At 49.5% G+C, this 23,947-nt stretch overlaps 1 protein-coding gene across 1 annotated transcript in view; it reads right to left on the bottom strand.

Annotated features, from left to right (window-relative positions):
* The window catches only part of Ak8 (adenylate kinase 8), a 115,072-nt gene that overhangs the window by 77,392 nt on the left and 13,733 nt on the right, over positions 1-23,947 (bottom strand). Inside the window, exons 5-8 of the mRNA XM_021194642.2 lie at positions 21,959-22,027; positions 3,981-4,062; positions 3,468-3,539; positions 2,168-2,368 (exon numbers count right to left, since the gene is read on the bottom strand). Of these exons, the coding sequence (XP_021050301.1) occupies positions 2,168-2,368; positions 3,468-3,539; positions 3,981-4,062; positions 21,959-22,027 (424 nt within the window). The remainder of the gene's footprint in view (positions 1-2,167; positions 2,369-3,467; positions 3,540-3,980; positions 4,063-21,958; positions 22,028-23,947) is intronic.

The following is a 23,947-nucleotide window of genomic DNA, read 5'->3' as shown; positions in this document are numbered from 1 at the left end:
CTCACAGACAGTCAGGGCACCTCTCAGAGCTGTGGCTGGGGTACCACGCCCCTGTCAGGACAGCTCAAAGCAGGGTACTCTCCCTGGCTCTCCACTCTCATGCCTTCCGGGAGCCAGCACCTCTGAAAAGCACAGTCGCTACGTGAAGCGGCCAGCTTACAAATGATGCTCAATTTACAGTAAATAACTAAGTTAATCAGAAGTAATGATCCCCCAGACAGCCTCACAGCCAGCTATTCTTTTTGGAAATAGACGGCTGCTGAATGCACTGAGAAGAGATTAAACAAACAACACAGAGGGAATCTTGCAGCCTGATTTTCAATTTCTCTCTCTGCATTATTAATTAATAATAATTAATATTTAGATGCTCACGTTTTTATTTACAATTCCAGGCATGAATTCTTTATGAATGATCACATGAACTTTTAAATTTAATTAAGTAATTTAGAAGTAATTAATGTGTAAATTCGGAACCATGGCATTAGATAAATGTGGTAGATGTTTAGCTTTAGAGCATGTGTTTGCTGCTAAAGATCTTTCCAAGATGCAGAGCTCTGGAAAATTACAGGGCAGCCTCAACCTGACATGGCGGGCAGCATCACCTCAGATGCCTGCCCACTGATGAATGCAGCTGGCAGCGGGCCTGGTCTTCCTCAGAGTGTGCAGAAAGCCCCAGCCAGAGAGGGCTGCAGAGGCTGGCATAGACGGCTGAGTGTCCGAAGTCCACACCCAATCAAAATGACAATTTTCATCTTGGGGTGTGTGTGTGCTTGTTTGCACACGGGGGCACATGAACATATGTGCACATTTGTGTGGAAGTCAGAGGACATTCTCAGGAGCCCTCTGCTTTGTTTGTTGAAACAAAGTCTCACTTGCCTGGAACCCAGATGGTGAGGCTGGGATCTGTCTGTCTATACCTTTGCCTGTCTGTACCTCCAGCCTTGGGGTCACAAGCATGGACATTCACACCTTTTGTCGAATGGGTGCCAGAGAGTAGCCTCGGGCTCTGCTGCTCCCAAAGCAAACACTGCCTGACTGGCCTTTTACACAGGGTCCCATGTGGCCCTAACTGGCTGCAAGTTTGATACACAGCTGAAGGTGACTTTGCATTTCTGATCTTCCTGTCTCTGCCTCCCAAGTGCAGGGACTGCCTTGGGCCACTAAGCAAGCACTCTACCAGTGACGCCACACCTGTAGCTCTGTGGAGTTTTCAAGTTAAAATAGCAATGTTTGCAGCAGGATCACCCTGTCCTCCCCAGGCTGGCCTCAGTGACCCTCCTGCCTCGGCATCTTTAAGTCCTGGCTTTCCAGGGACGCACCGTCACACTCAACTTCAAATGATTTCTTTTTTCTTTTTTAAACACACAGTCTCATGCAGCCCAGCGTGGCCTCAAAAATCTCCACGTAACAGGAATGACCTTGATCATCTGATTTTCTGTCTTTAACTGCCAAGACCTGGGATTACAGGCCTGTGCCTCTATGCCAGGTTTTATGTGGAAGCCAACACTTCAGACACCCTACCAACTGAGAGCTGTACCATCACCTCAATTTCTTTTTCCTTGAGGAGATTTGAAAGAAACTATGAGAAAGGGGCCATCAAGGGTCTCAAATGTCTCCTGTCATTTTATTTTGTCAAAGCACTTTAAATGACTCCCCCACCCCATCAGACAAAAGGAGATAAGTGGATTTTGAGACATCCAATCTTAATTTTTTTAAAAATATTTATAAATAGCCCACTTTTGCAAGGCTGCCCTTGAGCACCTGTCATGTATGGGGACGGCTATGTGGGTGGCAGTGGTGGCGGTAGCTTATTCTGGCTCATGGAGTCACCTTGCCTGTTTTGTGTTGATGAATATGTTTTTGTCTTAATTATTTCTCTTTCTTCTCCTTCAAGATCAGGCCTCAAAATTCTACTACCACTATGCCACTTCCATTCTTTATATCCACACTGTCAACCCTCTGTGGGCTGGGAATATAATCACACCCAGGTATCAGGTATCAGTCCCGGAGGCGAGGGGGGTCTCCAAGTGTCCCAGGGTGCCCACATAACACAGCCACTGCTGTTGCCAGCCTGCAGGGCATGGGGATGGGCAGGGCGGGTGGTCCGGTATTCAGAGTGGCCCCCAGCCCTTGTGTGGGGCCGAGGTGGGAAGCCTGTTGTATTTACCCTGGTAGAAGACATCCACACATGGCTGGTCTGAGCTGATGGTTTTCAGGATTTTCGGGTAAGAAGGAAGAATCCTGATGATGTGCCTGTGGTATTCCAGCAGCTTCTTCGCCGTTTCGATCTCTGAGATGCCCTCCGGCTGGATCAGCCTGTTCTGTATTTCAGGCTCAGGGGGCCAGTCGAAGGTGGTGTGATAGATCTCTGCACCAGGAGAGGCATGGGGTCAGAGAAGCACCCATGGCTGCTGCAGGCTCTGCTGCACTGCCTGCCTGGTGCTGTGCAGGGATGTGGCTGACCGTTCCCAGGCAGGAAGTGTCTCACTAACAACAGCGATGCATGGATAACATCAGTTGTTATGCATAGCAACAACAAGTAATGATGGGGTTGGGGACAGATGTAGCTTAGTTGATGAAGTGTTTGCTTCCAATCCACAAAGCCCTGGGTTCAATTCCCAGCATGGCAAAAACCAGGCGTGATGGTCTGTGACATTTACAGGTTTGGTAGAGTCATGGCAACTCTCTCAAACCTAAGGCTGGTATACCATTCCCCCTCCAGAACATTCTGAAGCAGGGGTCCCTCAAGTGCCTCCCTCTTCTTCGGCCTCCTAGAATGGAGGCAGGAGGATCAGGAATTCAAAGTCCTCCTCACCCACATAGTAAGCACAAGGCCAATCTAGTCTCCATGACTCACAGACTCCACATCACCTTAAGAAAAACCACAGTGCTGCCTCTCAGCCTGAAACTGAGGGCAACCATGGATCTCAGTTCTTGCTTTGTGCTGGGTCCCAGGATGGGCCCTGCAGACACAATTCATCCTCACAGAATGTGAGCTTTCACCCCAAGTCCAGAGAAAACCAAGCCTAGGAGAGGCACCTTCCCCTTGTCCCCCAGCCCTGTCGAGGTAGCTACTTAAGATCCCATTCACAGCACAGACTAGTTCTTTAGGCAACTCACAGACCGTACTCCTCCATACACAGAACAAGCAACATGGGGCACATGGCTTCCCAGGAAGAGGGACACCAGCCTCCCTGAACAACGTCCCCCATGCATGAACCTGAGCCCCACGGCCAGCTCTGCAGAGTCCAGCTTCCTGGACATAGTCGATACCCAGAGTCCTGTTTCCTAAGGACAAGGCTGCCTTTACCCAAGATGGCCCCTTCCCTGCCTTCTGGGATTTCTGTTCCTGGTGGCTTTTGGGTCTGAGCCAGTCCCTCTCAACTGTGGCCCCCTGGGTGCCTAGAGTAGACAGTGGGGCAGGGACATTTTCTCCCAGTCTTTGAATCCCTCGGGTAGGGTCGTACCTCCAGTGACAGGGTCGATCCGCTTGCCCACATTTCTCTCGATCAGGACAGTGTCTGGAGCATTAAGCACAACTGGGCAGAGAAGAAAGGAGCAACCAGGTGTGCTGGGGTCAGGTGCCACATGTCTGAGACCTCTGCCATGTGATCACATTCAACCCCACCCCCCAATGTTACCCATCTCACAGTGGGACATGTCCCTGGCCATCAATTCTCACTGTCGAAAGTCATAGTGTAGAGATCTTTGTGATTCAGACCCTGCCACCCTTCCTTCCCTGGGTTTCCCAGAGGCCTACCGCAGGGGCATTCCTTACACGAGGAACCCTGCTTTTCCTACTGACTAGTCCTCAATGGATTTAGCTTGTGAATGAGGCTGGACTTCACCTAATGTCTTTTCTTCCTGGGTCCCAGGCCCTTGAAACTGTCCTGTGAGCAGTGATTGGGCCCAGGGTAGAGGATGGGCAGTGCTAGTGCTACAGTGCATGCTCAGGGCGGCTGGGCCATGGGTCTACTCACTGACATGCTTGGGCGCCAGCCCCAGGGTCTGGATCATCAGAGCCTGCTCCCGCCTCTCAGGGATGCCATCCAGGATCCAGCCCTAGAGAAATAGTATGGAGAGGCTCGTCACTATAGGGTTTTACCTTTAGTTATTCTGTGCACACATATGTGAGTGGGTGGGTAGTATGTATGCATGTGTGAATGTGTGCGTGTTTGTGTGAGCATGTGCATGTGTGTACTGTGTGAGTGTGTGCAAGTGTGTATGCTGTGTGAGTGTGTGCATGTGTGTGTGCTGTGTGAGTGTGTGGATGTGAATGTGTACTGTATAAGTGTGTGCTGTGAGTGTGTGCTGTGGGAGTGTGTGCATGTGAGTGTGTGCATGTGAATGTGTGCTGTGTGAGTGTGTGCTGTGTGAGTGTGTGCTGTGGGAGTGTGTGCTGTGGGAGTGTGTGCATGTGAATGTGTGCTGTGTGAGTATGTGCTGTGTGAGTATGTACTGTGTGAGTGTGTGTTGTGTGAGTGTGTGCATGTGAGTGTGTACATGTGAGCGTGTGCTGTGCACACATGCAGAGATCAGAGAAAATGTTCAAAAGTTAGTTCTTAGATTCTACCCAATGTGGGTCCTGGGGATTGAACTCAGGCCATTAAGGTTGACAGCAAGCACCTTTACACAATGAGTAGCCCCTGCCTATTTTACATTGTGTTTTAGAAAGTCTAAAGAGTGCTGGAATCTTTGAAGCCAAAGAAGTGTTCTTGACAGCAGCAACACCTTTGCAGCTGCTTATGAACCTTCGGAGCCAAAGCTCATGAACAAAAGCATAGCAGGCACCAAGGTCCTGGCTTCCTGCAGCCACCGTAGCCACCATCAGCACGTGTCCCTGCCAGCATGGGCCTTCACTGCCTCTGCTTTTGAAGGTTTATACCACATCCCTGAGTGACTGAGCCATGCTGCCAGCTTCGCCCACAGCTCTACGAATCTGTAAACATTTATCACCATCTGCGATGGCTAGTCTTGGTTGCCAGCTTGCTTACATCTGGAATGAACTAAATTTTAAAGGAAAATGGAGGGCACACGAGTGAGGGATTTTTGCTGAATCTGAAGTAGAAAGAGCCACTCCTAATACACATCTCAGAGGCAGGAAGACACACCTTTAACCTGGATTTTGACACACCTTTAACCTGGGCCACCTTTTGATGGGAAGCCTATAGAAGGACATGAAAGAAGGATGTTCTCTCTCTCTCTCTCTCTCTCTCTCTCTCTCTCTCTCTCTCTCTGCCTCCTCTCTCTCTCTCCTCTCTCTGTCTTCTCTCTCTCTCTGTGTCTCCTCTCTCTCTGTCTGTCTCTTTGTCTGTCTGTCTCCTCTCTCTGTCTCCTCTCTCTCTCTGTGTCTCCTCTCTCTCTCTCTCTCTCTCTCTCTCTCTCTCTCTCTCTCTCTCTCTCTCTCTCTTTTCTTGTGTTTGTGTGTGTGTCTCTCTCTGTGTGTCTCCTCTCTCTCTCTCTCTCTCTCTCTCTCTCTCTCTCTCTCTCTCTCTCTCTCTGCCTGTTTAATTCTCAATCTTTCTAGCAAATCCATTCCTTCAGTAGCAGTAAAGCCTTCTTCAGGAATCTGACGTATACTGAAGACCCTCTGAGATATCCAGCTTTGTGGACGAAACAATTACTAGACTCTTTGACTTTTCACTCAGTCATTCAGTCATTCACTTTTCATTCAGTCACTGATGGAATAGCTGAACCAGAGCCTGTAACTGCTTGTGGACGTTGTACATCGTGGTGCGGAGCCTAGTGCGCACCACGATGTACAACGTCCACAAGCAGAGCCTCTCCCCCTTGATCACTGAGGAAATGCCCCACAGCTGGATCTCATGGGAGCATTTCCCCAACTAAAGCTCCTTTCTCTGTGATAACTCCAGCTGTGTCAAGTTGACACAAAGCTAGCCAATACAGGTTCTTTAGAGGAACAAAACTGAAAGACTACATATACAGCATATAAATATACTACATATACATATAAGTGTACATACGGGATACGTATACATATGGGATTTGTTAGAGTGGCACAGCCTTGTGGTTCAGCTTGCCCAACAATGGCTGATTATGAACAAAAAGTCCAAGACTGATAGTTGTTTTGTCCACGAGGCTGGATGTCAGACAGTCTTCAGTATACGCTGGAATACCAGAAAGTAGATGTAAAGACAGTGAAGGAATAGACTTGCTAGTGAGAGCAAGGGCAAGCAGGCAGAAAGCAGGCTTCCTTCTTCCACACCCTTTATAATGGCTGCCAGCACAAGGCATGAGCAGATTAAAGGTTGAATTTTCTAAAGGTATATCATCTTACCTCAATCCAAATTAAAAGTGAGTTTTCCTGGGCCAGGCATGGTGGTCCATGTCTTTAATTTTAGCCCTCCAGAGGCAGAAGCAGTTGGGTCTCTGTGATCTGAGGTCAGCTTGGCCTACAAAGTGAGTTCTAGGACAGCCAAGGCTACAGAGAGAAACCCTATCTTGGGGGGTGGGGAGAGGGTGGAATAAAAGCAACCTAGAATATTGCGTGTGTACATGCATGTGTGTGTGTGTGTGTGTGTGTGTGTGTGTGTGTGTGTGTGTGTGTATGTATGTGAATGCCCCCAAGGGGCCAGAAAGAGACCTCAGATTCCCTGGGGCTGGAGTTACAGAGTGGTGAACTACCTGATACCAGTGCTGGGACTGAACTCAGCTCTTCAGAGCTGCAGCACTCAGCTGCTGGGCCACCTCTCCAGCTCTGTCACACTAAAGTTTGTGTCTGGTGGCAGAGTAGCTGTCTCCCTTCCCTGCACAGTTACCAATGCTGAACACTACCCTGGGAGAAAACCTGTCCAACAAAATATAATATACTCCAGACTGCTTTAATCTACACATTAAGAAACAAACACACATTTTCAATCACTACCCCAGCCATTTGAGGCATACTGGTGCCATATTTGCCAAGGTTTGCCTGTGACTGCCAAATGTGTGCCATGCTTCGTGTTACACACTGATTTTTGTTAAGTTGGTGCCTGCATCCCTGTTTTGGACTATGGTGTTTGTGGGTGCATAAAAAGGCCTTTCCCACCACAAAGGAGATAAATATTCTCTTGTATTTAAACTGTGATCTCTCATGGTTTCGACCTGAAAATTTAATAGAATGATGCTTTCTTTTGTGAACACATGAGGCTAAGATCTACTTTGCTGCCTTGAGGCTCCCAGGCGTCCCAACCTTGGCTCAGAACAGCCCTCCCCATCTGAGGCCTTTTTCAAGCTGTAATGGCTGGCAGGAACTTGGCTGTCACCTCTTCCTGACTGTAGATTACTAAGCTATTTTTGTTTAACCTTTAAAGTTATCACAATTTTATAATTTATTGTTTTATATTTAATAGAACACCTTTCCTCCTCTCCTTTTTCAAAAATGTACTCTTTCAAGCGAGCATCAAAACATTTTTTTGTTGTTGTTGAGTTTCCTGCAAGACAGAGGCTCTGAGGACCTGGGAATAACACTGATTGCATAGATTAATTCATGAGCACCTGATGTTCTATGCAGAAGCCAATGACTCGCCTTCCTATCTGTTTTCTTCTGTCCATTATCAGCCCTTGCATTTAACAGTTGCTAGAGTCCTTTCAAGTCCAGAGAGTCTAGAGTTAGACCACACACACACACACACACAACTACACACACACACAACTACACAAACACACACAACTACATGCATACACACATACACAACTACACCTTTAGATTTGAAACTCAGATAAAGCAGTAGTGACCTTTGTAAGAGTGAAAGTAAGCAATCAAACGGCTTTGAGTTCATCTCACAGTGCAGGGAGGCAAAAGAAGCCCCCTGCTTCCTTCTCAGAGACCCTCTCAGGTATCCTGAAGAGTCAGTGTCTCTGTGGTCAAGATGGGCTGACGGGGTGAGCCCACACCCCACATCCTGACTAACAAGATGGAGAGCAAATGGCCTCTTTCCCTAGGATCAAAACCCTGCTGCACAAACTTGGGGGCCTGAATTCCCCAGGACACACGTAAAAGGTCAGGGCGTGCCTAAAACCCCAGCTCTGATGAACTCGAAACAAGAGGATTTCAGGGGCTCACTGGCCAGCCAGTCCAACTGAGAGACTCTGTAAGAGACTCAGTGAGAGACTCTGTCAAAAAATAAGGTGGAGCCAGGCAAGATGGCACGTGCCTGTAATCCCAGCACTCAGGAGGCAGAGGCAGGCAGATCTTTTAAGTTCGAGGTTAGCCTGATCTACATAGTGAATTCCAGGTTCAGCCAGGGCTAGATGGAGAAACCCCATCTCAAAAACAAACAAGCAAACAAAAATACCCTAGGTGGAAAGAAATAGATATCAGATATTGACCTCTTGCCTCTACACACACATGTTCATGCACATTCATACATGTGTACATACACATATGCACATACACACACCATCATGCCCATATTTCTTCACTACTGAAATATTTAGGTGCCAAAGCCTCCATGGATGGTTTTACAAAAAGCTAAACAAATGTACTGCCTAAAGCATGTTGGAAAGACCAGGCAAGCTGCTTTCATTAATTCTTTATACAGGGAAATACTGCCACAGAGCCTTGGTTCAGAACTAATGAGGCAAAGGAGAGAGAGAGAGAGAGAGAGAGAGAGAGAGAGAGAGAGAGAGAGAGAGAGAAAATTAACAGCCATTGGATCCCTCAAGTCCTTGTTATAGGCAACTGACCTTGTTATGGGCAAAAGGAGCTCCTTAAGCGGCGGCGGCCACGGGGACTGAGGCGAAGCTGCTGCCGGCCCCCTCCCTTCAGATCTGGAAGAGGGGACTGGAGTCCTCGGGCACTTCAGCTAAACACACACACACACACACACACACACACACACACACTTCCTATGATGGGCATTGGGGAGTAATCACGAGCCCAATTACAGCTATCTCTAGTACAAGAGTCGGTTGTTCAGCTTAGAGTCCCTCTCTTTCTTTCTTTCCTTTTCTATTCTTTTTTTCTCTTTCCTTTTCTTTTCTTTTTCCTTTTGGTTTGGTCTCTGGTTTTTGTTTTTGGTTTTTTGTTTTGTTTTGTTTTGTTTTTGAGACAAGGTTTCTCTATGTAGCCCTGGCTTTCCTAGAATTCACTCTGTAGACCAGGCTGGCCTCAAACTCAGAGATCTGCCTGCCTCTGCCCCTACCCCCCAAGTGCTGGAACTAAAGGTATGTATCACATGTCCAGCCTCTGCTTTAAAGACAAGGTCTTGATATGTAACTAGGCTGGTCTCATATCAGTCCTTCCAACTGTACCAAGCCTCCCAAGTTTCCGGACTGCAGGTTTGAGTCACTTCTGGAATGTGGAAGAGGCAAGTCCTTCCAGAAAGATTTGATTTTAATATTGCCTCACTGTGCACAAGTCCACAGCGGATTTCAGGGCATGGTCCAAAGCTCTCATAGATGTTCACAGGAACAGCGCTCACCCACTTTGTACAAACAAAAGCTGGGTTCCCAATGACTGGGAAAAAGCAGGACAACATGGGACACCTCCTTGACTCCTGGGCTTACAGTAGGTGACATCCTGTTTGGGTTGGAAACCTTAGGAAGAAAAAGGGGTCTTTGGGTCTGCTCTGACGAGGAGGATAAATTAAAGAAGGGGGCTCCTATGACAAGGCAGTGTGGACAACCCCATCCCTGTGCAGCCCACGTGGGTCTACGTCAGCTGCCCTTGCCAGTGGCTGGATAAGGGCTTCAGTGTAAGCAAGCCCAGGCTCGGCACTCAGAAAGCCCTGTTCCTCAGCACACACACTCACAGTGGCTCCCTGTACAGGTATAAAATGGGCTGCACTTTCCAGGGGAAATGGCAGTCAGAGCTGAGTTCAGTAAAGCAAGAAGTAGTTAATCAGGGAACACCAACTGCTGCCAGCCATACCAGGGACATTGAGACAATCGCCACCACTGTGCTCTGCTAGGTTCGCAGGTCCAGTGGCCAGGCCTGGCCTGGTGCAGAGGTGTCGGGCAACCCCTAATTAGACATATTATCCATCTTCTTGACACTTCAGTGAGTTGCCTGCTCCGCACTGGAGCCCTAGCTTTGTTCCGAGTAGGTTAATTGATATTCCGATGCCTCAGCTCACCATACCCCCGTGGCTCAGCTCTGTTTTATCACACATCAAAAAGGCCGTATGCTCAGGGCACTCCGCACAGAGCTGGGGGCCTGCACAGCTGCAAGGGGCATGGTATCACAGGAGGGACAGGCACTGAGCAGATGTCACAGCTGCAAGAAAGGGAAGCAGAGAAGCCAGGCAGCCCAGGGAAGTTGTGGAGGCACAGCAGAGCCCGGCCTGACACAGCAGAGTGCGGCCTGCATTGTGCACAGCACTAGCCCTTTCTGCCCTCCTGACTTATCAAAGCACAATTAGCAAGGCCTGTGGGAAGCTTGGTTGCCCTCTGGGCCACTGGCTCTGTGATGTGCTTCCCTCCTTCCCTGGCCCCTCAAAAAGAGGAGTAAGGGTGCCCCCTGCTATCTCCTGCTCCAACTGAGGATCACTAGAGAAAGCTCCATTGGAGGCAGCTGGGAGCTCCTGCTGGTTCCTCCAGAGCCCCAGGAGGCCAACCGAGTCCTGAGACTTGGATTTCAATCACATTCCCCTGGTCCAGGGTCTGAGTTACCCAGGCAAGTGTGAGAAGTAACAGAAACCCACCACCACCCTCCTTTTACTCTAAACGAAATGCTAGGTGTTCCCCAACACAAGAGAAAAGAGGGCTCAGGGTTAAAGATGGGGGTACTTCTCTAGTTTTACCATGCCATCATAATTTTGAGAAACGTGAACTGTTCTTTGTGTGTGTGAGACCCAGACTGGCCATGAATTTAATAGATAACTGATTGTCTAGCTTCAGGCTCACATGATACTCCTGGGTGGGTAGACTACTTTTCTCTCTATTTGCCTGCAAGAAGGAATTCTACTTGGGTCTGCAATCTCAACATAGAAATGGCCAATGGGGAGGGGAGGCCGACCTCCTCCCTGACCCCAGACCCCCAACAGGACCTGGTCCAGGCATACTTCAGTCTGCCAAGGGAACTGGTGAGTTGATTTTCATTGCTGCAAGCTCATGCCTGATTATACCCCATCCCACCCCACCCAACATGCCATCCTTGTTGGTTGTTCAGCTACCACTATTGTGATTCCATACAGTAAAGGCCAGCAGAGCCAGCCCCTGGGCCTGGGGGATGGGTCTCCAGGTGTCCAGTATATCTCAGCTTAGTTCTTCTGCCCAACTAGCTGAGAATGAATGAATAGGCCTGCTACTCCGTGATGCGAAACAGGACCCAACAGGATGGTCAGCTGCTCCTAAGGATCCTTTGGATGTCAAAACATAGTCATTTCCTTTGGGGATGGGAGTGGCACAACAGACACCTAGAATCCCAGCACTGGGGAGCCTGTGGCAGGTCTTCGAGGAGTTCAAGATCAACCTGGGCTAAAAAGTGAGAGAAGATCTAAAACAACCCCTCCCCTGACCAAATAACCCCAGAGTTTGCTTTTGTTTACAGAGCCCACTTCTCCTGGTAGAATCCTGTTAGTTTCCTAAAATAGTTCAGAGAAAGCAAAGTTCCCATGAGGCACTGGAGCGGGCATGGCAGGGATGGGGTGGTATGGGGGTGGGGTGGTGACGCATAGGTTTATTCAACAATATAATGGCTCATCCCTCTGCTGGCACTGGCCACACACCAGCCACTTTTCCCACTGCCTGTCCCCAGCATGTCTGCTCCCTTCTATTGGTACAACACTCTAAACTCCACCTGATCCTCCCAGCCTCAGTTTCCTGTGAGCATTTGCTCTGAACCACCCCAGCTCCCAACCCCTGCACTGGAGGACACAGCTATTTTCCATGTCAACCTGAACCTTTGTCTTCGCATGACTTTGACCGAACCCCCGTCACTACTCCTGGAAAAACTGCAGGTCAGCCAGCGGCTGGAGGGGAGATTTGAAGCCTCCTGTGCCCTCTTCCTCAGCCTGCAGACATCTGCCCAAACGTCCCCAGTGAGTACCCGATCACATTCACCAAGGCCTCAGACTGCGGTTCCATGGGCCCTCCGAGGAGGGCTGGCAATGTGGTAGTGACAAGCTGTGTTTGCCTTTTTTCTGAGCAGAGTTCAAGCCACTGCTTTGTTTCCAGCCCTTTCTGCCCTAGTTACATCTGCACAGAGGCCTCACAGAGCCGTAGTATGCCAATGACAGCTGCCAAGCTTTGAGCCTCCACAGTGGCTGAGCAATCCATGTCCTCAGACTGACAGCCATTGATGTCCGTCTGGTAACACTGCAAGGAGGGAAAGCAGGTAGCCAGAAAATGAGGGTAGAGATTCTAGAAATACACCAAGTAAACTTAAAACTCAGAGTCAGAAACACAGTGTTCCAACTTCGTTGTGAAATCAGAATTGTCATGACTGCACACAAAGTCTCAAAGAAACTTACCTGTGAGCACCAAGGAGCTTCAGGTTCTATGTGGAATAAAGACATTTCCATGGCTCTCAGGGCGGAAGACACGACCCAGCTTCCATCCTCCAAGAGCCAAACTCGAATCTCTTTTCTCTTGAGACAGGATCTCACCTATCCCAGGATGACCTCGAACTTCTGATCTTCCTGCCTCCACCTCCTGAGAGTTGGTATTACAGGTGGGTACCGTCATGCCTGCTTTTATGAAGTATTGGGAGATCAAATGCAGGCCTCCTGTATGCTAAGGCAAGTGTTCTACCAACTGGGCTGTACCCCCAACCTTCCTGCCCTTCCTCTGGGCAATGGGCGCCACGCTTCCTTTGGTGAGCTGGTAGGCCAAGCACGTTAATCTCCTTACTGCAGACCCTCTCCCTCCCTTGCCTCTAATGGGTCACTTGTTCAGGGCTACTGCCAGTGTGTGTGCCACCAAATGCTGGCTCTCCACTATTTGTGAGAACTTCCTCCCAGGTGGCAGTTGTATTCTTCACTGTGGGTGACTTCTGCCCACAACCCTACCTCTCAGCCTGAGATGCAGTGATCAGAACACTGGGCGCCTGGGCTCTTGAATTATGCCCAGCTGCTTTTCAACTCACCCCAATCTCCAGCCTGGGGTCAACTGGACAGGACCAGGAGGCTGGCCATGACTGGTTCTCCCTTCAGAGCCCCCTGTGCAAAAAAACTGCACTCCCAGGTAGGGTGTGCTACCGACCCCATTAGATCATGGTCCTGACAGTGTTCTTTAAGTGTTCTTGGTATTCCACAAGCCCATCCCGAAAGTATGCAAGACCCTCCTTCCCCCTCCTTCCCCCTCCTTTCTTATCCTAAGCCCTCCCTCTTACCCACCTTCTTCTTTCCCTTTCCACCCATCTTCCCAAGTGCTGAGATCAGAGTTTGCCCACCATGCCCACCTAGCTGACACTGATCTCCAACATAAAACACAGAAGGAGCCGGCACCCTCTTCCACCCCACACTCTCAGATGGTTCTCTCCTGGCTCCTCCAACAGTGGCATTCCTTAACTCAAGTCACGTGGACACCAGGACAGTGCATGGTGCTGAGCACTGAGAATGAGGTGGGCACTGCCAGGGGCCATGCACTGCAGCACCTGAGCCTGGGAGACTCTCTGGTCATTTCCTTTCTGCATGTCCCAGCCCAGGTGTCTGAGAGGTGGCTCAGACCCAGCAGAGGTGGTCACAAGCTTCGTGCCCGGCAGCTTCTTTATTGTTGACCCAAAGAAGAGGATGCAGGTGGCTGAGATGAGATCTGACTCAGGAGACAAGCCACACAACATGTCTTGCTTTTAGCCGTTTGTAATGCAGGGGGGGGGGGACCTATGCCCAGTGCACTGTTCACTGAGCACCCCAGGCTCTGGGAAGTGAAGAATTCCCAAGTCTGATGGCAGAGACACTGGGCTCTGTAACTACTGATGAAAGGAAGGAAGGGATGCCAGGATGTGTCCTTGGATGTGTCCCAGGTTCTGCATCACCATGGCAATAAAGCCCTCTCCAAGTTGCTGCTGGCCGGCAGAGAGGGAATGGTGGTTAAGATCCCACAGAGCCACGTGGTCAGGGTGGAAAGTTAAAGTGGAGTATTCAGGTTCCTTCACAGAGACAGCACAGCTGCTGTCCTGGGTGCTTTAGATGGGGGGGGGGGCTCTCTGGTGAGGCCCAAATGAAGGTTCCCACCATTAATGTTTCCAAGTCTCTTGTTCACCCCAGTCTCCCACACCCAGGACACATTCAACCACTATATCCCTGGCTGGCAGCACATCCTGAGACCTGGGGTTCAAGTTCTTCAGAGCCTATCTTTCATGATTCCGTGGTGTCCTCTGCTGTAGTTTTCCAATGTTTTAAATGTATTCCTTCCCGCAACAGAAATAAGGTTCAACCAACAAGATGTCTTATGTTAAGCCACAAGCCTTGTGGATGAATTCCAACTTGTTTTCTTCGTATCCTTTCTGTTTGAGAAAGGATCTCATACTGTAGCCCAGGCTAGCTTCTCTCAGCAATCCTCCTGCCTTAGCTTCTGAAGTGCTGGGATTACAGGTGTACCATCACACTGACTATGGTGATATGAATAAGTGTGGCTCCCATAGACTCCTGTGTGTGAATGCTTGGCCATAGGGAGTAGCACTCTTAGGAATGTGGTCTTGTTGGAGTCGGCGTGGCCTTGTTGGATGAAGTGTGTCGCCGTGTGGGGGCAGAGCTTTGCAGTCTCCTGCTCCAGCTACATTGCCTGTGGACCAAGATGTAAAACTGCAGACTCCTCCAGCACAATGTCTGCCTGCATGCTGCCATGCTTCCCATGATGAGGATAATGGAGTAAAGTTCTGAAACTGTAAGCCAGTCCCAATGAAATGCTTTCCTTAATAATAAGTCATGGTCATGGTGTCTCTTCACAGCAATAAAACCTTAACCAAGGCACTGACATATATATTTATATACTATTATATATACATATATAATATTTTTTTCTTCTCAGAAATTATCTACCTAAAACCTTTTACAAGAAGGGAAACCGGGGCTGCTGGTGAGATGTTCTATCAGCAGATCATCTGCCAGGCCAGTGCCAGGAAGGCAGAGACAGGCAAATTCCTCAAGTAAAAGCGAAAGCCCCTATCTAGAGCCAGAAGGGTTGGAGAGATATCTCAGTGGTTAAGCACCTGCTGCTTTTCCAGGGGACTCAAGATTGGTTCCCAGCGCCGACATCAGGTGGCTCACAACTGCCTACAACTCCAGCTCCAGGGAACCTAAAGGCCTCTCCTGGAGTTCACTGGCACCTGTGTGTACATATACACACCTAAAATGGGGATGATGATGATGTCGATGACGACGACGACGACTACGACGACGACGATGACATCGACGACAGTGGTGGTGGTAATAATATGGAAATTACTGAGGAAGACATCTAAGCATGACCTCTGGCCTCCACACATGTGTGCACACAAGTGTGTGCATATACACATGCATGCATGCACAAACAACATACACGTACACACACAGACATACAAATAACTGGAGGACAGGAACTGAGGTGATTGGAGACTTGGCTGTGGTCTGAGGGCCAGTGGTCCAGAACTGAGGGTGTTTTCCAGGTCACCACAACAGAGCTTTAGGTCAGCTGATGTCACTGTGGCTTTATACACTTGTGCCAGGCCCTGTTCTGTCACCAGGACCAGATCCAGGAGGAGTCAAAGGCTGAGAAATATTGGGACCAGAGATGATTTTGTGCAAGGATGGCCCAGTCTTTCCTCTGATAAGGCATGGGAATACTTGTGCCTGTTGACCGATGCATTGTGTCACTCATGTGAAAACACAGGCCTGCACACACTGTGCGCACACACACACACACACACACACACACACACACACACACCTGGAGGCTTGAGTGAGGAAGAATTCCCTTCTTGAGACTGGGACAGCAGCCATTTGTTTCTGCTGTGTGCCGCGCTGCTGATGGGGGCTGATTGTGACATGCTGTGCCCAGAGTCCACCAGCACAGGGGGCTCCTCCAATGTGGTAGCTCTCTGTATGGTCAACAAGCTGAACCTCTTCTCCAGTCTGCTGAGATACATAACCTGCTCCAGAGGAGAGGACTACACAGACGTGGGCACCAGGAAGTAGAAAACCAAGAGCAGAGTTTGGCAGCAGGCAGCCCTGCCAAGGAGGGCTGGGGGACTCTGAGGATACTGCCTGGAAAAGTGTAAGCGCACAGATGGATGTGTGCATGTGGAGGCTGCACAGATGGATGTGTGCATGTGGAGGCTGCACAGATGGATGTGTGCATGTGGAGGCTGCACAGATGGATGTGTGCATGTGGAGGCTGCACATGTACATGTGTGCATGTGGAGGCTGCACAGATGGATGTGTGCATGTGGAGGCTGCACAGATGTATGTGTGCATGTGGAGGCTGCACATATGTATGTGTGCATATGGAGGCTGCACAGATGTATGTGTGCATATGAAGGGTGATTCTGCTAGACTCTTGGGCTAATAAGTGCCAGGGATATGCCTGTCTCTGTCCCACTAGCTGGGGTGACAGATGTATGCCATGTCCAGATTCCTATTTGTGTTAAAGAAACAGCTGTTTCCTCTGTGTATAACAGCATCTTTGGAAGGGTGAGCTTCCAAGGCAGGTTTCTCCACAGATGTCTTGAGGGGAGGAAAAATGTAGTGGTGGTGGCAGCTTAGGATGGCCAGGAGAAAGGCCTCCGGTATGCTCAGAACTCTGAACTATTTGAATTGATGTTCTGTGGCCAAAAATATATTCACTTTTTTTTTTCTTTCTGCCATATCAGGTATTTGATGCAATGCTGGGAACTGAACCCGGAGCCTCCTTCATGCTGGGAAGCCACATGAAGAAAGCCATGGGAAGAAACCTGGACACTTGCAGAAATCTGGCCCAGGAAAGAGAGTGTCAATCACCATATCAAACAGAACACCCACATGTGGGCCGGGGCACCCACCATCTCTGCTTCTGCCCCTTCCTTTCTGCAGACTTCTCAAGCTCATCCCTTCCTCAAGAAATGGTGCGGGCACTCTGACCTCTGGGACACGACTGTCCCTAAGGGGCACCTCTTATATCTCTGGCAGGTTGAGCTGCCACCTTTTCATAGTTTTCAAACAAATTGCTAATTTCTCTTTCTCTAATGCATTTGATGGTCACTTCAAATAAAATTCTTCAAAGAGATTGCAAAAGAAGAAAAAAGCAGAGGAAAGAAAAGAAACAGGGCATTAACTACAGACTCCTGATGGGTTACGCTTCCCCGAACGCTCTTCCTGAGATCTTTTTGTGCTCTAAATTACCAATTCTAGTCCCTGTGTAGCTAAATAATAATAATTACCATATAAATGAATATGCATATGTGTCATTTTTCTCCCGAAAAGCAAGAGAGCCTGCTTGTTTTGGGTGAGGGTTTGTTTTGCTTTTGAACAACCAAAGCTCATAATTAGAAGCCTCGCCTCACCCTGGAAATCTGTCTCCATGGGGAAGAGATGAAAAACGGTTCCGGATGCCCCTTGAAGGTTAAAAGAAATCTTAAAACAAATTAAAAGAGGTGGTTCTTCCCTCTGTAGGTAACAACGTCGGGGCACAACCACAGTCACAGACATGTAGGTCAGAGAGGCAGACACCTCTGCCTTCAAGGCCAGTGCCATTGTTGGACAGGTGGGGAAGTGGGAGGCATGACGCACGGACAGAATGATGGCCAAGACTCAGGAGACATCCCATCCATGACAGGAGATCTCTCCCCATTACGACACTGATGTCAAACTCAGGCCTACACAGAGAGAGAGAGAGAGAGAGAGAGAGAGAGAGAGAGAGAGAGAGAGAGAGAGAGAGAGAGAGAGAGAGAGAGAGAGAGAGAGAGAGAGAGAGAGAGAGAGGAAAATTGCAACCACTTCAAGAGAAGGAGCCCTCAGCCTGGCCCCATGTGCTGTGAGCCTGATCAGGGTGGCCACCAATAGGTCATGGGTTTTCTAAATAGTACAAATGAGCCTGCAATGAGATGTTGCAGATAAAGCTGTTCCTGTCATCAGTCACCATGGCAATAAGTATTATAAATATCTGTGTGGTCAACAGTGTCAATCACAACACAATGTAATCACACAGAATAAGACTGATAACAGGAAATGTCATCATTCTGATGGCAGAGGGAACTCTTGGCAAGGACTCTGGAAGCCTGACTTTGAACATGGTCTACACTGCAGGTTTCCTGTGAAAGGAGGCTTAGACCACGCTTGTAAATAGGCTCTAGAAGGGCTGCTGGACATCAGAAGTCATTGGGCTGCGGATGCAGCTCAGGTAGAAGAGAGAGAGCCTGCCATATGCAAAGTCCTGAGCGCACCATTGCCTGCTGTGCACAGACCAGGTGCCATGGTCCATGTCTGCACCCTCAGCTCTTAGGACCTGTGGGCACAAGGATCAGAGACGCAGTGCCAGGGTGAGCTGTGTGACTCTTCTGTATCTTGGAGGCCAAGACTGAGACACACAACTGAAATCACAGAAGAACCAGTTTCCCCGAAACCATGCTTCAGTTTTAAAGGTTTATTAATTTATGTGTACATGTATATGCATACATGTATGTATGCAAATATGCATGCAGCTACCCAGGGAGGCCAGAAGAAGGGATTTGGTCCCTGGGAGCTGGAGCTATGGGCAGCAGTGAACTACCTGATTGCTGGGAACCGAACTCTGGTCCTCTGCAGAGCTGCAAGCATTCTTCATTGTTTTGTCCTCTCCAGCCCCTCCTATTGCATTTCTAACGTGTTAAAATAAAACAGACAGGCCGCTGAGTTCATGCAAGTATGTCTTGCTGCCAGGACACACAAGACCCCTGTAACTCAGCCTGAGGCATTTGTGGCTCTGCACTGCAGGCTAGGCTTCCACACCAGAACCACTGTCACTGGGGTGCAGTGGTGTGAGAGAAAGCGCTCTCGTCCATCAGCACTGTTCTGTCTGCTCTGAGGCCCGAGAGGCCTGTGACTCTCAGAGCTGCTCAGCTGGCTCCAGATGCCTCCCTCGGTTCCCACACTAGCCAGTTTGTCCTGTTAGGTGACACCAGGAAGAGCTTCCCTCTCCCCTTCTCTTTACCTCCTTGCCTCCCTCCCACCTTCTGTGCTTCCCTGCAGTTATGGCTGAAGGATGGCAAGGAGGCCCACAGGGCACCCCTATAGACATGTCCTCTCCGCCATGACTGCCAGGCCCCTCTAGAGTGACTCTGGCAACACAGGCCAGTCTATGCACCTGGCCAATCCTAGACGCTTCTGTACAGCTTCACTGGGATACAATGTGCCCTTCCAGAGGCCTGTATGGAGCTGCTTTTACATTACATCAGAGCTGAGTACCTGCCACACAGACACAGAGCCAGCAAGCCCAGCCGATCTCATCACGGCAGAGCTTGTCAGAAGAGCCCCGGCTCTGGGAGGCAGAGGCAAGTGGATCTCTCTGAGGTCGAGGCTCGTCCAGTCTACAGAATGAGTTCTTGCTCAGGAACAGGGTCCCAAGAGACTGGAACACATGTCCTGCTATCCCTCTCCTCCTCCATTACCCTAGCGTGTGGTCCTGGCATGGTGGGAACATGTGGGAACACGAGGGAGAGCCCCAGAAGGAAAGTCCTGAGGAGTACAGCAGGAAGCGACCAGGGAAGGGGTCTGGGAAGGCAGCTCCAGAACAGGAAGTGACCAGCGAAGGGGCCTGGGAATGAAGCCCAAGAGTTTGGTTTCTCTTGTTTTCTTTTCTTTTCTTTTTTCTCTTCTCTTCTCTTCTCTTCTCTTCTCTTCTCTTCTCTTCTCTTCTCTTCTCTTCTCTTCTCTTCTCTTTCTTCCTTCCTTCCTTCCTTCTTTCTTTCTTTTTTGCTACTGTGGAATGTTTAAGGCTTTTTAGCATGAGGTTTATTTTGCTCTTTTCTTTCCTTCCTTCCTTCCTTCCTTCTTCCTTCCTTTCTTTTAAAAAATGATGCTTAACCTGCATTGCCAGCCTCACTGGATTCAGAACCACTGTGGAATCCCATCCCTGGGTGTCCAGGAGAGCATTTCTAAAGGCTTAACTGAGCAGAGAAAACCCACCCTGAACATGAGTGGTGTCATTCCATGGACTGAACTCTCAGTGAGCTGAGCACCAGCAGCTTCCTGCTTCCTGTCTGTGAACACAGCGTGGCTGATTGACTCACACCCCTGCCATCATGTCTTCCCCAACAGTATCCCAAGGAATGTGCTGAGAAATGAAGGCTTCCATCTCACCCAAGGCCCCTCGGTGGTACAGAGGCAGCAAGGGATGGCATGACCCTGCAGTCCTCACAAAGCAAGGTCCACATCAAAACCAAATCCCAGCGCAGCCTGAGTGGAATACTTAGACAGAACCCAAGACAAAAAGTCAACATTCCCCAGAGGGCAGGACCCAGGGTCTCACTGTGTGAAAAGTATCCAGGATAAAACCCACTCAGCCCAGGGAGGTCAAGACCAATACTGACTAATGTGGAAGGTCAAGGCCAGTACTGACTAATGTAGAGGGAAAAAAAACAACAACCCATTATCAGCAAGGGTGTGGTTCAGAGACTGAAATCATTCACAAAACAAAGACTCTGCCGCAGCTAATTTTTGTTGTTGTTTTGTTTTTGTTTTTGTTTTTGTTTTTTAAGATAGGGTTCCTCTGTATAGCTTTGGCTATCCTGGAAATCACTCTGTAGATCAGGCTGGCCTCAAACTTAGATCCTCCTCCCTCTGCCTCCTAGGGATTAAAGGTGTGCGCCACCACTTGCGCCACCACCACCAGGCAGCTAATTTTTTTCTAATCCAATCTAGAAAATATGGAAAGATACAGTGTCTTGGCAATGAAACAGGAGGCAGAAAGAACCATCTGGACCTTAGGGACCGAGAAAAACAATAACCCAAATAAAAACCTCACTGAATGCGCTCAGTGGTGGGAGGAAGATGGGACAGGAAGAATTAAGGAACTAACAAAGCTCGCTGTAAGTTATCCCATCTGAAAAACAGAAAATAAAAACGGATCAGAGTCCTGGGGTCCTAGAAGACAACATACTCGCTACTAGAGCACCAGAAGGAGAGGAGAAAGAATGTGCTCTGTGGGATCAGCTTTATGTGAGTATGGCACCTTGGTTGCAACTGCCATGCTGCCACCAAGTCATCCCAACATGCATGCTGAGCCCGAGACCAGGGTCACTGGCTAGTCATCACGTGTGCTGCGTACTCCTGGATCTGGCCTTGCTTCTCAGCTCACACTAGAAAGGCCAGGCACATGGTGACCCAGCTCTGTGTTCCTCAGCGTGAAATCCTTCCCCTGCCTTGTGGGGCGGGAGCTACCTGCACGACTGTTATCCAACACACGCTTCAGCCCCAAGTTTCCTCTGATTTCTTTTAATGTGACTCTGCTTACCTGTGGCCAGCTCTCAAATACTGGACCAGATTTTCTGAAGCTGTGCTGGAATGATTTAAGGGATGAAAGCTGGGGCTGGAACCATGGCTCCATGGGTAAAAGCCCTGGATGCTCTTCCAAAGGACCAGAAGTTAATTCCCAGCATCCAACTCAACAACTGTCTGTGACTCCCGTTCCAGGGGACCTTATGCCCTCTTCTGGCATCCATGAGCATTGCACACACATACATACATACAAAATGAAGGGGAAACACTCTGACACATATACTAAAAATAAATAAATTTTAAAAACAAATAAAAGCTAAAGACCCCGGTCACGTCAGTGTCACTAGCTGGTTCTCTGTGGCTACCCCACATACGTTGGCCATTGCCTTTTGCTGGCTGTTCTCCTAGGGTTCCTTCAGAATGGGTTAGTTGTCCCTATAGGCACCCCAGCATGCTTGTCATCTCCCACAGTTACCCTGAAACCCATGACCACAGACTGATCTTTGTGGAACTTTGAGTTCAGAGCTTCTCCTTCTCTGTAGCCTCCGATAGTCACCCTTGAAGATGGACATACCCCTCCCCCACTTAGCCTGTAAGCACCCCAGCCGGGCAGCGTTGTGCCACGCAGAGTCAGACAGCCTTACCTTTTTGAGGCAGTCGGCTTCATTCAGACGTTCCTGGACAAGACTGACAAGAATCGAATTGGGAATCTTCTGAAAGAAAGACGTGTGGTGTCAGGACCCCGGCCCCAGCCTGGAGCTAGGTGGGCCTTGGCCAATGGCTTCCACTCCTATCTTGTGTGGGGTCCAAAGACCAAAGACACAGTTCTTTTCCTTGAGAAATGCCACCACTGCTGGGGATGACAGACACACCCTTGAACAGCCTGAGGGATGGAGACTTCAGTATCTGCAGTCCTGGACAGCCGCACTGTGACGCGTACTTAGGAGGCAGAGGGACCTGGAGGGATGGGGACGCCTGCTGCTTGGAGGTAGGCGTGGCGTTGGGTGGTAAAAAAGACAGAGGATATGGAAGGGCTGATGTGGGCACACCTTTGACAGGGAGAATGCTTATTGGCCAAGGCTCAGGAGTTTATGTGCACCTCTCTCTAGCTGCACACTCAGTGACTTCACCCTGATGACTAAAAGCTGACTTTCATGGCAATGTTTACACCACAGTAATGGACAGTGGTTATTGTGGGCAAGTTCTCTCCCCAGAGAGCTGGGTGGGAATGTCAACCCTGCCCAGGAATCAAAATAGTGCCAAGGTCATGTCTCTGGAAGCCTGGCTCCTGTGAATCGGCGATGCGTCTGAGTCCTGGAGACCTAACCAAACCACCACAGCGGGCACCTCCATGGCAGGTGCCACCCGCTTTGCTTTTGAGATGGGGTCTCTCACTGGGCCAGATCATTCTGGGTATGTTAGGCCGGCAGGCTAGCAAGCCCTGGGACCCTTTGTGTCTCTGTCTCCTCCGGTGCTGGGATTACAGGAATGAGTACTGCATGCCTGACTTTTCTACCTGGGTGCTGACGCCTGAACTCGGGTCTTCATGCCTGCACCACAAGCTCTTTACCTACTCAGCTGCTCAGGGCTCCTCCCACAGCCTCTACATTTTTTGTTGGTTTGGTTTGGTTTGGTTTTGGTTTGAGATAGATTTTTTTCTGTGTATACCTGGTTACCCTGGAACTTGCTCTATAGACCAGGCTAGCAAACTCAGAGGTCCTTTTTCCTCTGCTCTTGAGTGCTGGGACTAAAGGCACGTGCCACTATGTCTGCCCCCACTCTTTTGAGACAAGGTTTTATGTTGTCCAGGCTCTTTTCCAACTCCTATGGAAGACTTCAATTCCAAGGATGACCTTGAACAACTGACCCTTCTGCCTCTATTTTTCACGTGCTGAGATTACAGACAAGTGTCACCCTTCTCGGTATACTGAGGGCCTGATGCACTCTATGCACTAGGCAAATCAACTGTGCCACATTCAGCCCTGCCACTGGTTTTCCAGGAACCCAGGCAGGAAGTTCTGAACTTGAGAATCTGCTTCTCCAACATGTCCCCAAGTGATGTCATTGCTCCTAGAGTGGGGCCTCACAAGAACCTCTGGCCTAAGGTGACCTCAGAGTCAAAGGGTCTGCCAGGTGGGGAACCACTGGCAAGTGGGTTGCCCTTTTGCTGGTGCCCACTTCCTCCCAGGACCAATGGAGCTCCCTATGTTGGCAATGTAGCAGGAGTGGGTAGGTGGCCCTGGGAAGGTAGCACCTTCTCTTCTCAGTCTCTTCCAGGCTCCTCCCAGTCAGAGCAGTTCCCAGAGTCCCCTCCCTCCCTCCTGCCATCCACCTATACAGTATTCACATAGGTATAGGAACACAGGAGGCCTCTGCTCAGACACAGGGAATGCAAGCAATCAAAGCACATGGTTGAAAGGTAGCAGGTCAGGGTGGGGTGCATGCTTCAGGAAGCCTTTCCAGTGGGGGAGCTAGGTAGTGGCTTTGAGCATCGCCCATCCCAAGTGCCCCCTGCCACTGCGCTGTCTGGATGGCAGCTTTGATATGTCATATCACCACAAGGGCTTCTGGGCTGCTTCTCCAGGCCCTGCCAAACTGTCTTCGCAGGAGTCAGGTCGCTTCTTTCCAGAACC

The sequence above is a fragment of the Mus pahari genome, chromosome 3 (genome assembly GCF_900095145.1).
Source record: "Mus pahari chromosome 3, PAHARI_EIJ_v1.1, whole genome shotgun sequence".
Classification (NCBI taxonomy): Eukaryota; Metazoa; Chordata; class Mammalia; order Rodentia; family Muridae; genus Mus; species Mus pahari.
This window is presented reverse-complemented; position numbering and strand designations above follow the sequence as displayed.